The 14705-nt window shown below is 55.8% G+C and overlaps 1 protein-coding gene across 2 annotated transcripts in view; it reads left to right on the top strand.

Moving 5' to 3' along the window:
* PLXNA2 (plexin A2) overlaps window positions 1-14705 on the top strand; it is a 138763-nt gene that overhangs the window by 64879 nt on the left and 59179 nt on the right. For both annotated transcript variants that reach the window (XR_014227050.1, XM_082296228.1), the window contains exon 5: window positions 12820-12920. Coding sequence is in view for 1 of the 2 variants with exons in the window: in XM_082296228.1 (XP_082152354.1) it covers window positions 12820-12920 (101 nt within the window). In the remaining variant the exon portion in view is untranslated. The remainder of the gene's footprint in view (window positions 1-12819; window positions 12921-14705) is intronic.

Here is a 14705-nt window from a genome sequence, read left to right as displayed (position 1 = left end):
GGGCTTTGAGGGCCTTGGTGGCACCTCTCGTGCAGGAGGAAAAGCCTCCCTGGTAAATCCATTGTGAACCCACAAATAGCTCCTCGCCAAAGGAGGAGCTGCCTTCTCCCACCTCGTGGGTGTCCTTCATGCTCGGAGAGGACACAGAGCTTTGATCTGGAGCTGTGTCAGGGCAGGTTTAGGTTGCAGATCAGGAAAGGTTCTTCCCCCAGAGGGTGCTGGGCACTGCCCAGGCTCCCCAGGGAATGAGCACAGCCCCAAGGCTGCCAGAGCTCCAGGAGCCTTTGGACAACGCTGCCAGGGATTTTTCCATTGCCTGCAGTGCCCAGTGGAATTCCACAGCCTGGGAATCGAGAGAGAGTAGCAGGATGTTCCTGTTGGTCTAAATCTGCTCTTGTAGTCTAAACCATTCCTTCAGGGCTCCTCATTAGCCTTGAGACAAATCTGGCACCTTATCACGGGGTGAGATGCCCAAGGACACCAGGGGCAGGGCCAGCCCAGCTCTGTCTTCCCTATGGGAAAAGCAAAATGCCTTGTCAGAGCAGTAAATTGGGAGAATCCAAAGTATTTTCCGGTCTCCAACGCAAACAATGAGTTAAACTTCAGCCCAAACTGATTTGGTGTGTGTGGGAAGGGGAGGGCCTGCTGTGCTGGGAGCAAACACAGCGCCTTAGAACGATCAAACCTTCTGTTCTGACAGCTCTCTGTGCTCCCAGGGTTTGATGTGGCCCTGGAGCTCGGCCGTGTTGTCTCCTGAGATGTTTTTCTTGGTCCTCACTGACGTGTCCATGTGTGGTAACAGCCCCATGTCCTACGCCCGCCACAGGATGCTGGGCTCCTTCTGTGGGGACAAGGGCTTGGAGCTCATTTTCCTCCAGAACTCGAGAGTTTGGGATACGCTTAGGAGGGCTCATTCCTCACACTGGTGGTCAGGTTCCTAAATTATTTTTGACAGCCGCATGTAATGATATACAAATGGGAAAGTGATGGAGTAGCAGAAAATTGACTGGCAAGGACAGCGTGATGGAGTTAGAGAGCAATCCCTGCTAAAAAGCCGTGGAGACTGCGGCGCGTTCCTGGAGCAAACACGGAGCAGGGCCCTCGCCAGGCTGTGGAAGCAGCAATGATACCACTCTGTGACCTTTAAAGCTACTCAGGGCATTCAAGTGCTTTGGATTTTCAAGGCTCTATAAAATTGCACAAACAGGCCGTGCCCGGGACATTTCTCCCAGGTTTCCGCAGTGTTTGAACAATTTGAAGAGCCCTGAATGGTTCAGAAATGGGGAATTGAGGCTTGCTCGTGTTCCTGCCCTGAGTGCAGCAGACCTCTGTGGCTACAGAGAAGATCTGAGCAGGGTCTGGCATGGCTGTGTTGAATCTGCCCCAGAGCTCACCTGGAAAGATGGCATTCCATGGGATATGGGCGTCTGAGGGATGAACCTTGCAGCTCTGCCAGCCAGGATTCATAGAATCCTAGAACATAAAAAGGACCCACAGGTTCATCCAGTCCAAATCCTGCATGGGACACCCCAAAATCCCACCCTGTGCCTGAGAGCATTGTCCAAACACTCCTGGAGCTCTGGTAGCCCTGGGGCCGTGTCCGTTCTCTGGGGAGCCCGGGCAGTGCCCCAGCACTGGTCACCCAGCCTGGGATGTGGGATGCTGTGCTGGAAAAGCAGGCAGAGCGAGATGGGCACAGAAGGAGCCAGAGGGGCTGGATGCCCTCGTTTGGTGCCCAACCCCTCTCTGGGCAGAGCTGCTGCTGAATAATCCTGTCAGTCACACGCGAGGTGCAGGCAGAGCCGGGGTTGGGCCATTGAAACGATGCCTGCGTGTGCCAAGAAAACAAACAGAAAGGGCCAGTCAAAGCTTTTCAGTGTCATTGACACCCTCGGACGTGCCAGAGCCGGGAACAAAGCCGGCATTGAGGCGCAGCACAGCCTGGGAGGCTGCTGGGAGCAGGCAGATGCGGGGCTGTGCCCACCCTGCTGCGCCGCGGCCACTCGGACACGTGGGGCCCTCGCAAGGTGGGTGGCAGGACACGGCCTGGGCTTCCCCCTCAGTGAGGAGGGCGAACAAAATGTGGCCTCGTGTCCCCGTGTGTGCCAGGGGTGGGAGGTGGCCGGGAACTCGAGGGGTCTGTAGGGACAGCGGCGGGGAGAAGGCACAAAGCCAAGGCGACTCCAGCTCTGCCTCCGAGGTGCCAGGAGAGGGGTGGCTTTGGGACACCGGCCCTGACACAGAGTGCTGCTAGCGATTTTGGGCACACCTGGCCTCTGTGCCCTCCGAAAGTGCCCAGCAGAGACCTTCAGCCCATCAGGCTCTGGGGAAGGGCAGCCTGGGGACGGACACGGGGCACCGCTCCGGCCACTGCCGCCCCTGTGCTGTGCCCCACTGCACCGCCCTCCCCAGCGCTGCTCCCTCGCCCACAAACCGAGGATAATGTTTCCTCTGCTGCTGGCAGCAGCTGTGCTCTGTTGTGTTGTGTGTGCACACGGTGCCCGTTCCAGCAGGGCTGCAGCTCCTCTTTAATCTCCGGGCACGCCAGAGACGTGAGGAACACGCTGCCAGCCCGGGACACCGGTGTTGGAGACCGCCAGGTGTGAGCCAGGTCACTGCCTTTGGCTGCTTTGCTCCAGCAGAGGAAAGCAAGGGTTAATCTCAGGGCCCCAGTGGAGAGAGGGAAATAACCCAGGGAGCCTGGGGTCCCTCGCTGTGCTCCATCTGCCTCCCGTGCATGTGCTGCTCATTTTTCATACTGAACACAGCTGCCGCCAGCAGCTCTGTCCTACCCCGGCTCCTGCCAGTTTTATGAGCAAAGAATAAAGAGGGGGAGCCCATAAAGCACCGAGGTTCATTTGCCGGTTGTCAGGCTGCCGGGGCAGCAGGGACCGAGCTATCGCAGCACCTTTTCATTGGCAGCGTTCTTTATTCATCCCCCCAAGCTGCTCTCCTTTTTGGAGGAAGGGACCTGCTGCTGCTCGTGCTTTTATCAAGGCTTTGGCCCTGCTTAGCTGGGTGGAATGGAAGGAGCTGCCTTTCCTGGCATCTCTCCTGGGGTGAAGGCATCGCTGTGCCGAGGTCGATGCCATCAGCCTGTGCTGTGAGCACTGGGGGCTGGCAGAGCCCGCGGGCTGCCCCTCTTCCTTCAGCTGGGTAATTAGGAGCTCTCAGAGAGGGGGAAGAGAGGTCACACATGGAGTGGGCCTATTAACCCTGTCCCTTGCCAGCCACCCTGCGGAGAAATGCCCTCGGAGCAGCTGCTCCAGCACGGGCTCCCAGCAGGACGGCGGCTGAGGTGAGGGAAGATCCCCTTCCAGCCCTGCTCCCCCACGCACAGGTGGGGATTCGCCCCCAGTGGGAGTTTAGCAGCTGAAAAACATCGTGCCAGGGACCAGGTTTGGTCCAGAAGGGATGGTTTCATGTCTTTCACATGGCAGAAGGAGCCACCCTGGTAGGGCACCCTGTGCCCTGCTCCCTGCCAGAGGCGGAAGACAAAGCAGGTCATGGATCCACCAGCTCTTCTCCTGGTTTTTGGCATTCCCAAGTTGTCCTTAACCAACTGATCCCTGCAAGTCTCTTCGATGCCATCCACTTTCAGCCTCCTGGGGCAATGATTCCCCCTTGTTCCCAGCCTCACTGGGAGCTGGGGGCTACCAATTCCCACAGAAGTCGGTTAATTCTGTCCTCTCCAATCCCTTCCAAGCCCAGAGCTTTTCCTGGAGCTGATCTGTAGGTAGGCTCAGCAGCAGTCTGCAGGATCCCCCTCGCAGTCTGTTGGGTCTGTTGCTGTACTGACGCCAGTGATATTTATGGAAATATATGCAGAAGTTCCTCCGGCTCTGATGGAGCAGAAATAGTTTCATGGCATTATTTGCCCAAAATGCCACCATTCTGAGTGCTGAACCCGGACAGTGAGAAGCTGATGTCAAAGCAACTGTTTACAGCAGGAGCTGATGTGGCTTCCAGGGACAAGTGACTTGGCGTTGCAGCCCTGGGAGCATTAATGCAGCAATGCTGAAGTTTGTGTGGAAGCTCTGAGCTCTGAGCCTCCCGTCAGAGCAGCGCCACAGCCCCAGAGCTGCTCTGTGATTCCACATCTCCCGTGCAGCAAAACAGCAGCCCAAGGAGAAGCAGGTAAAGATCAAAGCGAAACCCTTTGCCCGCCCTTCTCTGGCTACAAAACCCATCCCAGCTTTTATTTCCCGCAATGGGAGGCCCTTGGTTGGTGCTCCCACTTTCCCAGGGGCACTTCCAAGCCGCAGGCAGCGCTGTTTGCTCTGCGGTGCGGGAGGGAGAGGCAGGGGGTGTTTAAAGTGCTCACTTGTGGTGGCACCGCAAATGAAGTCATGTCCCGAGGGACGGGGATGGGGGGAAGGTCTGATGGGTGAAAACCGCCGTGTTGTGACTCGTGACCCAGCGAAACCCCTAATTGTGTGTTTAAAGCAAACCCCAGGCTGGAGCTGTTTCCTTTGCCTCCGTCTTGGCGCGCTGCCTTTGGCGGCGGGGGCTCGGATCACTCATCCTGTGGTTAGGGCTGGTCAGGAGTCACCCCCGTCGTTAGGAAAGGAATGTTAAAGGGCTGTTGTGTAAACCAGCCGCTGTCTGAACAGGCTTTGTTTTCAGTGCAAATCCGCTGCAGGGAATGATTTAACCTTCATCTATTCTTTTTTTTTTTTTTTTTCATTAAATAAGATTTATACAGGTATGGTATTGGAAAGGTCATCCATCCCCCGAGCTGTGGGACGAGCTCTGTGCATTCCTCCCTCTTCGCTTGGCTGTTTTACCCGTGGTTTCAGGCTGGGAATGCACCAAGCCTGGGTTTGTTGCCTTCCTGGGAAATGGATTTATCCCTGCCTGGCACATGGGGCCCCCTCAGCCCTCCTGCCCCCATTCCCACACTCGATGAATCCTCCAGCCAGAGTCACCAGGAGCTGCTGTGTGGCCTTTCCCAAAGGGATCGCATCCCAGCTGCGGGAAAGCGGGGGGTAATTCCCCTCCTCTCCCTCAGGAAATACGGGATGCTGGATCTGCAGCACGGACCTGGGCTTTAAGCTCAGGATCTCTGGATGCTTCGCTGTTCCGCGCTCTGGCTGCCCCTGGATCCCTGAAATGAGCTATTTTATGTCTTTCTTGTTTACTGATATGTGCTGAGACTGAGTGAGGGGTTTTTTGCAGTTATTTAAGATCCTGTAGTAGCAAAACCTCAGTGGTTGGGCAGTGCAGCCCGGGTGTGCTCCCAGCGCTCTGTTTATCCCGTCGGCTCTGAGCATCCCCAGCCTTTGAGGACACTCCAGCCAGGCACGGAGCTTCACAGGCCGAGGCAGCAGAGCTGGGAAGGAGCTTTTGCAGCTTTTCTAGCAGCAACCTGTTCTCCAGGGCTTTTCTGAACCCTGAGAACAGATGGCTGGGCTGGAGGCTGAGATGCAAGGACAAGGGACTCGTGTTGACATTACCTTTACCGGAGTGCCTTTCATCATTAGCATGTAAATGCCACCAAACACCCAGGAATTATCCATCTATGATCTCTTCATTAGAAGAGGCCTCTGATCAGGTTAATCTCACTTTCCCAGCGTGGAAAGGAGGATGCTGAGCAGCTGTACCCACAAGCAAGGGGAAACGGAGTGAATTTCTGAGAGGGAAGGATGCTGCGAGCATCAGGTTTGAAGTGGCTCGTCAGTGATTGCTTTGGCTCTTGCACAGCGCTGCCAGGGCTGAAACAGCAGCGCTGATGGTGGTGATTGAGCCTGATGGGCCTCGAGCTCTGGGGCAGGTGGCCTGGAACACCTTGGGTGGGTGCTGAGCAGCCCAGCTCTCCTGCGGGCAGGAGGGAAGTGGGGGAAGCTTCCAGCCCCGTGCGTTTTCCATCCTCTCAGTGATCTCCTCTCCCTCTTGAGAAGCAGAAGCCAAAGCAAGCATGGGGGAGGGTGGAGGAAATGTGTTTTAACAGTAAATACGGCCTTGTAATTTATCAATGCAGAGTAATTGAAGTAATTTCATGTCGGTTTTAAATGCAGCGCCCAGGGATCTAATCTATCTGTCTAATATTAATGGGGAATATTTGCTTGCCTCATTCATTCATTACTGTTTTCATTAAGACTCTAGTCCCATTTAGGAGTCTGTTTGTCATTTTAAACTCTTCTGTTTTATCTTAGCCTGCCACAATCCTTTTTAACAACTTAAGTGAATTCGTGAGTTGCAGGCTGGCAGCTTGGGGGAAGGGGCTCTGCTGTCTGGCGTGTGCTTTTCCTGGGGAGACAGGAGAAACAGACGGCTGGAGGCACCCGCAGGCAGCAGGCTCTGAGCTTCCCTGGGATCCACACCCCGGAGACTCAGGGCTTTCAGAAGGAGCTGGGTGTCTGCGCTGCCCAGCATGGAGATCTCTGCTCGGACTCAGCTGAAGGGACCCCGGCTTTGGAGGCTCCATCATTTCCAAGCCAGCCCAGGCAGGTGCTCGGAGCAGGGATGTTGCTGATGAATGCTCAGGGTGTTCCCAGCTGGGTGCTCTCGTTCCTCCCAAGGTGTGTCCCCCCTCTAAGGCATCCCCGCCTTCAGGATATCACAGAACCTCAGAAGGTCTGGCTTGAAAGGGACATTAAAGCTCATCCAGTGCCACCCCTGCCATGGGCAGGGACACCTCCCACTGTCCCAGGGTGCTCCAAGCCCCGTCCAGCCTGGCCTGGGACACTGCCAGGGATCCAGGGGCAGCCACAGCTGCTCTGGGCACCCTGTGCCAGGGCCTGCCCATTCTCACAGGGTGGAATCTCTTCCCACTGCCCTATGCCAGGGGCTCTGTCCCTGTCCCCACACTCCTCCTGGATGAGGAGCTGGGAGGAGCCCAGGGAGCTCTGCTGGGGTGCCCACGGAGCATCACCTGCAGTGCTGGGTGGGCAGCAGGGCTGGGCATCCCTGAGCTGGAGGCATCCAAGCCTAATTAGAGTCCTGGGGAACGGGAGCATTGTGCTGCTAATGACTCTCTGGCAAAATGTTCCAGCTAAAACAGTAATTTCAATAAGCACAGCCCAATTGTGAGTGTTGAACACCTAATTACATTGGTTACTGCTCCAAAATTATTCCGAATTCTATTTGTGCCGTTTTCTCACCAAACAGAGAGGGGAAGAAGTGCACACTTTATAATCATTCACCTTAATTAATTTTCTGAGCTTCTGTTAAAACTTTTAAATGACTGCAGGGAGCACATCAGGAGTTCCGTGGCAGCCAGGCAAAGCACGGAACGCAGAGGCCGTGAACTGATGTGAGATGAAAGTTTGCTGTGTTGGATTGATCCCCACCTGAGCCCACAAATTTTGGAAGGCTGCCCCCCTTTTATCCTGATTAATTAGTTCCCCCGAGGTCTGGGCTAATCAGGCTGCAAAGGGCAATGCTCATCAGCGGGGTGGCCTCGCCCAGCAGTGTCAGAAGATGGTGCCAACACGTCAGGAAGCCACTGGTGATGGCAGCAGTGAAGTCCCCTGGCAGGAGCACTTGGATGTGCCCCAGGCTGCTCCAGACACATCACCCCGGAATCCAGAGCGAGCCCAGAGGGGAATCCCACAGGAGCAGGGCGGTTGTGTCACCCTGGCTGGGAAGGAGCAGGGGAGCTCCTGCCTGGATCAGGATCCTGATTTCCAGGAACTCATTTGACCCTTCCCATTCAGTCAAGAACAGAATTGCAGTTCCCCTGAGGTGTGGTGGTTTTCCAGGGATCCAGGGATGTGGATCCATCGCAGCCTAACCCTGTCCCTGTGGGGGCGACCTTCAGCATCCCATTATTATTGGGATGTGTACACCCTCACCACTCCCTTTTCTTGTCAGGGAGAGGTTCTCTGGGTCAGTTCTGTAAGACACACAGTGGTTTAGTGTCCCAACAGAGGAGAATCTGCTGAGGGTCCTGTCCTCCCCAGCTGCCATCCCTGTGTGGGGACACCAGGCTGTCACCAGCACCCTGGGGCAGGAGCAGCACGGAGGAGCCAGCCAGGAATGAATGTGAGGCTGCACCTCATTATTTAATCCATGAATTTTGCTGCATTTGCCATTCCAGAAGCCACTGGGAATACCTCAGCCAGGTCTGCGCTCCAGATTTTATTTCAGTGTTGAAGATGAAAGAATTGCTTCCTGATTTTGTGTGTGCACCAGGCTTTTCCAGCTCTGGAGGCAGTGGGCACACAGAGATGGAGGCGGCCGTGCATCCCTGGCCCCACAGTTCCCAGATGCAGATGGTCCGTGCGAGGCAGGAGGCAGAGCTGGTGCTGCCAAGGCACTTTGGAGCAGTGACTGTCACACTGAGCTGGCACTGGTGTGCCAGTCTGAGCAAGGGGTGGATGCCAGGGTGGGATCCCAAATGCTGGGCTGAGCCTCCACCCACAGCTGGGAGCTGAGGGAGGGTGAGGGATGGGACACCCGGTGCCTGTGCCACACAGGGGACACCTGCCCCTGTGCCACCTCCTGCACAGACCCACCCTGCAGCCCCGGAGCGTCACTGTCACCTGCCAGGGCAGAGGAGGAGCTGCCAGAGCGAACAGACCGAGCATCCCATGGACGGTCACGTGCAGCCCGCGCTGGAGATGAAAACCCATTTCCCCTCCTGCAGGTTTGCACGAGCCTGTGCTGCTCCTGGGAGCGGGGCTGGGATCTCTGCCTGGCACTTTGTTATTCCAACAAACCCCGCTCAGATGTTCCATATTGATGTGATGATTAACTCGAGCCGTGGTAAACCACAGGAAAGCATTTGTCTGCAGGAGCCTGTGTGCCAGAACACGAGGCTGCTCCGAGCCCTGCCGGGATGCTGGGCCGGATGGATGGAGGAAACTCTGGCTTGAGGACAATTTTCCTGCTTGAGCAAGCCTCACTTCGGGATATTTGCTATTTTTTCAGTCTTCCTTGCTTCCCAGAGGAGGCTGTCCTCGCTTTCATCACCTCCCTCAGGAGCCTGGCGCGGTACGCGGAGGGTGTGAGGGAGCCAAGGAGACGGGAATGTTTGGAGAAGCTCTGATCCCTCACTCGGGGAGTGATCCGGTCCCCTGTGCTCCAACACAGCGTGTCCTCATCAGATGTTAATGAGGTTCTTAGAGCAGCAAAGCCAAACCTCTGCAAAGGTTGCCTGGATCAGAGTTGAAGGGGCTCTCTCCGCGTGTATCTGCAGCGCCGTAATTAAATAATCCCCTCGTAGCCATGGCAACGTTGTCTCCGTGTCCTCTCCCACTCGCTGCTTCTCTGCCAGAACTTCCAGGCGTTGATTTGGTTCTGACAGCCCGGCGGGGGCTCTGAGAACCCTCCCTGAGCTGGGGGCATGGGAGAGCAGAGCTGGTCCTGCAGGAGCGGCTGGACCTGGCGGGAGAGCTGCCCCTCACCTGCTCTGTGCCTTCCTGTGGCACAGGGATTGATCCTGGAGCCATTCCCACCCTTGGGAGCTCCACAGCATCCTGGGGTTGCTCCTCAGTTATTTGTGGCTAAAACTCCCCCTTTCCCCTCTCCTCTGTGCCCTGGCTCTGCCCCAAGGATTCATTTCGCGCATCCCACTCGCTCCTGGTCCTTCCACACTCATTGCTGGCGTCAGTCTCGGTGTGTCTGAGATCTCCACGAGTCAGGAACAGCAGTTTCCAGGTAGGAATTTCCACAGCCCGAAGCAGATTGCACCCACGTGTCTTGCTCAGCACAGCCAGAGTGTTCCCATCCCTGCACACGGGGATTTTTCTTGGCAAAGGTGCCCAGCAGGATATTCCACCTGGAGCTGAGCATGGAGGCACAGGAGGAGGAGCAGTGGGAACAGGAGTCTGTCAAACTTCTTACAGCCCCTGAGAAAGTCTCACTTTATTTTCCCAGTCACCCTGGCACATTAATGGCTGCAGCTGAGGCATCCTCCTTGCTCCTTCCCACACTTTTCCATGTCTCCTGCCCCAGCACAAAGCGGAGTTTTCTCATGAATAAAGGAAAGAATCAAATCTCATTGGAAAGTTCATCAACTTTGGGCTCCTGCTCAGTGAGTGATAGATGGCTTTAATTACACTGAACTAGTTGGCATCTCTACTCCACTCCCCAAAGTCATTAAAAATTGATTTTCTGTTTGAACTCCAGCCCCCCGAGGGGTCTGTGGGCAGCGTGCCGTGGCTGTGGGATGCTCCAGGGGCTGTCTCCAGCCAGGGGAGGTCACAGGCCTGGGCTGGTAGCACGCAAAAGCTGTGGAAACTTTGCTTTGGCTGCTTATTTTAGGTCTTTATTTATTTATTTGTTTATTTGGAACTGGTTTCTTGCACTTATTTGTTCCAGGTGCTGGCAGAATTGGAATTCATGTGTTTTGGAGAGACCGTATTGATTTTTTTTTTTTTTTTTTTTTTTAATTTATTTTATTTTGCTGCTCTTATGGGTCAGGCAGTCATGGAAAGCAGTAATGAGACTTTATCATTTAATGGTTGAGCAGCAGGTTCGTTTTGGCACAGGGAGCAGGGAGAGGGGTCACAGTCAGGCAGGGGGGAGCAGGGCTGTGCCCTCAGGAGTGAGGAGATCCCCCAGCAGTGTTGGATTCTTGGCTGTTGTCCTTCACACAGATGCTCCTCTGCAGACATTGTTCAAAATCTCTGTGTGGTTTTTAAAGAATTATCATGTGCAGAAGCCGCAGCTCCTGAGCAGAAAAAGAAACGAAGCGCTCAACATCAAATCATCTCTAATGAACTCTTATTCACATAATTCCAATCCTCTGTTATTTATAGAGCGCAGCGAGAGCATCCAGCTCCTCACAAACACGAAACAAGCCCTGAGCTGCATTTAAATCACAGGGACAGATCCTGCCAAGCCTCCCTTTGTTGGGGATCCACAGTGCCGGGTGATTTTGGGGCTGTCCTGACCTCCAGGCTGGGTCCGAGTTCAGCGTGCTGGGCAGATTTTAGGGGAAACCCAGCGATGTCCCTGGGTGCTCCTGTGCTGGCTGGTGTCTCCCACAGGGAATGCTGAGAGCTGTGGGATGCTTGTTTGGTTTGAAGAGCACGTGTTTGCTTCTGGTTCTCCACCCAGGAGCAGCGTGATGGCTGCAGCACTGGTCTGCACTGGGAAATGCTGGGGTGGGGTGGATGTGGGCAGTGTCAGCACCAGGCAGGGTGCAGGAATAAGTCCTGGCTGGGCTGTCCTGGGGGGCTGTGCTGCCTCCAGCCCCTGGGGTCGGTCCCACCCCACTGTGCTGTCCCTAAAGTGCTTTTTGCTCCTTAGAAGGGAGAGGCAAAGCAGGAAAAAACACCTGACCTGTGGCCACTCGAGGTGTAGACCCTGCGAGGACACCCCAGGCCCCCTCTGCAGCCAGGAATCAAACCCAAGCCCTTCATTTCCACCTCTGACCCTGAATTTCTCTTCTCCATTCCCGAAGCTCTTTCATCCATCACTGGCTGAGGGCATTCCCACCTCTGCCCCTCACACCCCTCATTTCCAGGGTCCCAAGCCGAGCCCTCCACCCATCCCACGGGCTCCACGTCGGCGAGAAAACACCAACCCCGCGTTTCCCCGGGCGATCTCTGTTCCAGGAAAAGCTGTTGAGTGGGGCTGAGGAAACAAGAAGAATAGCAGCCCTATTGGTGTCGTCCTCAGAGAGGAACTGGGTTCTCACTGTGTCAACAGCACTTGGCGTGACAGTGGCCGTTGTTTGGGGAGACACTGCTCCTTTCAGAGGCGGCTGCTGGGAGCCGGGTGCTGTTTTGACGGACAGAGCCGGTGCAATCCAACAGTTGTTTGAATTCCCAGCCAGTTGCAGGCATCGCTCCCGGGGCCCGAGCGCTGCAGGGAGGCTGGGAGAGGATTATCTGCAGTATTTGGTGGGAGAAATGGAAATAGAACCACAGGATCACGGAATGGTGTGGACTGGGAGGAAGCTTGAAGATCATCCGGTTACACCTGCACACCTTCCACTCTCCCAGGTTGTTCCAAGGTCTGTCCAGCCTGGCTTTGAACACCTCCAGGGACAGGGAGTCCACAGCCTCTTGGGAAACCTGTTCCTGTGCCTCCCAACCGTATAGGAAGGAATCTCTTCCATACATTGTAGAGGGACAGAGCAGGAGCTCTGCTCAAAGACGGGATGCAAACCCACGCTGCTGCTGGAGGTGGCAAAGGACGGGTTGGAAAGGTTCAAGTGGTTAAAAAGGTTAAAAATGTCTTTGCTGGAGCCAAGCAGTGACCTGTGGTTAAAGCCTGGTGTCTTTTTGAAGCCTTTGGGGTTTCAGTGCTGGTAGATAGGTGAGGGCCGTGCTGCACCTCAGCATCAGGCAGGGACCTTCCTCATGTGCTGTGGGTGGGAGAGGGGTTTACAGCAGTGTTTGGGGTTGTTCCCACCTGTGCTTCCCTCCGTGGCATCCCTGCCTGGAAGGGACAGCAATCCCCAGGGGGTCAGGCTTGGGGCCAGCGTGGCTGCTGCTGGAAGGGCTCAGAGGGGCCAAAGCAGTGAAACACCCACCCAGACTAAACAAGCTGCCAAAATGCCCGTGATTTATTGCCTGCAGCAGCTCCCCTGGGAGAAGGGTGAGAGAGCAAAGCATAAATCAGGGAGGAGAGGGCTCAGCTCCAGCCACAGCGGAGGTCTGGGCAGGGGGGCTCAGGGGTTTGAGGAGCCGACGGCGCCGTGGGAGCCCGGCTGGGGCTCTGTGTGCCCAGGACTCGCCCAGGGGACGGGGTGACCTCATGTCTCAGTCTCCAATAATTCCTATTCTCGCATGTTGGAACAAATTCATGTCAGGCTGTGGATTTGCTGTTGTGTTCCGTGACTCCGAGGGGCGAAGCGGGACCTGGGGCTGCTCTGGCTTTGCTGTGGGAGAGCAGCTCTGAGAATGTGTGGTTCCCTTGCAGGTGTCCCGGGTGCCCGTGGAGTCCTGTGAGCAGTACACGACCTGCCAGGAGTGCCTGAGCTCGGGGGACCCCCACTGCGGCTGGTGCTCCCTCCACCACATGTAAGTCCAGCCTTGGCTGTTTCCTGGTGATAAAAGCAGCTTTCAAGGCTTCTGAGTGCCTCCCACGCAAAACGAATTAGGCTGAAGTTCCTTAAATCCATTTTTCTCTCCTTCGGACATTCCCTGCATTGCAGCGCAGATGCCATTGGAGATCCCTGAGCTCCCGGGGAGAGGTGAAGGGAAATAAACTCCTGCTCCAGGAGCAGTGGGTCACCCACAGCGTGGGCAGGGGGACGTGGACACAATGGAAAACCAGAATTTAAACTGGTGGGAATGGAGGCCTGGTGGTTTGCACACTCCTGCTCCTTGCCCAGGTTGTAAATCCCAAATAATGTGAAATTTTTAAAGGCAACAGTAGATGTGAATCTGTGAGTGGGGCTTTGCTTCCAGCGAGGTTACAGCCCCAGAGCAGAGCACGGAACCCTTTTAAATGCACCAGGAAAAGAGATTGAAATCCTGCAAGGGGAGGTCAGGGGTCCCTGCTCCAGCCGTTCCCGGGGGGATCCGGCAGCGGGCTCAGAGCTGGCAGCCCCCCTCACACTGCCAGGCACAAAGGCCTGAGGGTGCTTTTCTCCAGGGGAACTCCAGGAAATTCTCTCTGCATTCAGGAGGTGTCCGTGCCCTTCCTTTCTCTGCCCTGCCATAATAACGAGCACTTCCTAAGGCGGAAGGGAGACCACCGGGCAGAGGAGCTCGGGGGAGGAGGGGAAGGCCTGGGGAAGGCTGGAGCAGGGGAATAGAAATCCCTCCGGCCCTGTGCCAGCTCGCAGAGCGGCCCCGTTACTGCACGGAGAGCGTGGCAAGGGGGGAGGCAGAGTTCAGGGCCCCGCACAGCAGCACTTGGCCCCTTGCCTGAGGAGCAGGTGCTGGAGGGGAGCGGGGAGCTGCAGGCTCCTCCGCAAATCCGGCCTGGATTCGGGGCTTTGGGGTGCAGAGCAGCTCCCCACAGCGGGTTTGGTTTATGGCCACACTTGGGGAGGTGCAGGAGAAGCAGCTCAGCCCCTGAGCATCGCACAGGCTCCTCTCAGGGAAGGGCTGGGGACAGCAGCAGAGCTCGGAGCATCCCACAGCAGCACCTCAGGGCACTCTGGGCATCCTTTGGGGTTTTTCAGCTGTTTTCCTTCGCAAACAGGCCTGTCCTGCCCTACAGCTGAGCCACCCTTTGTGCAGTCATGTCCGAAAGTCTTCACTGCCACAGCTCCTTCTTCAGAAGGGAATTATTTCCATCCCTGGGCATTCCCACCCCTCGGGCTCTGCCCCCGGGGCAGCCACCCCAGTGTGCCCTCCCAGGGACAGCGGGTGGGGAGGGGACGCTGCAGCAGGGGCTGTGCTGGGGCTGTTGCTGCTGCTCCTGATGCAGCTCCTCTGCAAGGATCACCGAGCACTTCCCTCATGCTAATGAGCTGGATCTTCACAAGCCACCTGGGAGGCAGGTAAAGGTTGTTATCTTCATTTTGCAGAGACAAAACCCTCAATGACAAGAGGAGAGAAAAGTGTCATTTCCTCTGCCCTTTTGGCCATGACATTTCGGCATCAACCTATTCCCAACAAGGGCTCCTCCCCGATGGGATTTCTCAACTCTCCCTTCAAGCATCTGCACTTCAGAGCAGTGATCATTTTTTAGCTTTTTTTTTTAAGCTGTAAATAATTGAGTTTATCTTACTGTTCCTCGAAGCCTCTGTCATCTTTGTTTGGAGGCCCTAAGTGCTGGAGTGTTTGTATTTCATTTGTCATCTCTCCCCTTTAATTCTCACACATTCCTGCTTCCAGCTGGAGCAGCTGCTC

The sequence above is a fragment of the Coloeus monedula genome, assembly GCF_965178545.1.
Source record: "Coloeus monedula genome assembly, chromosome: 23".
NCBI classification, from domain to species: domain Eukaryota; kingdom Metazoa; phylum Chordata; class Aves; order Passeriformes; family Corvidae; genus Coloeus; species Coloeus monedula.
The sequence above is the reverse complement of the archived record's forward strand: the minus strand, read 5'-3'. Positions and strand labels throughout refer to the sequence as shown.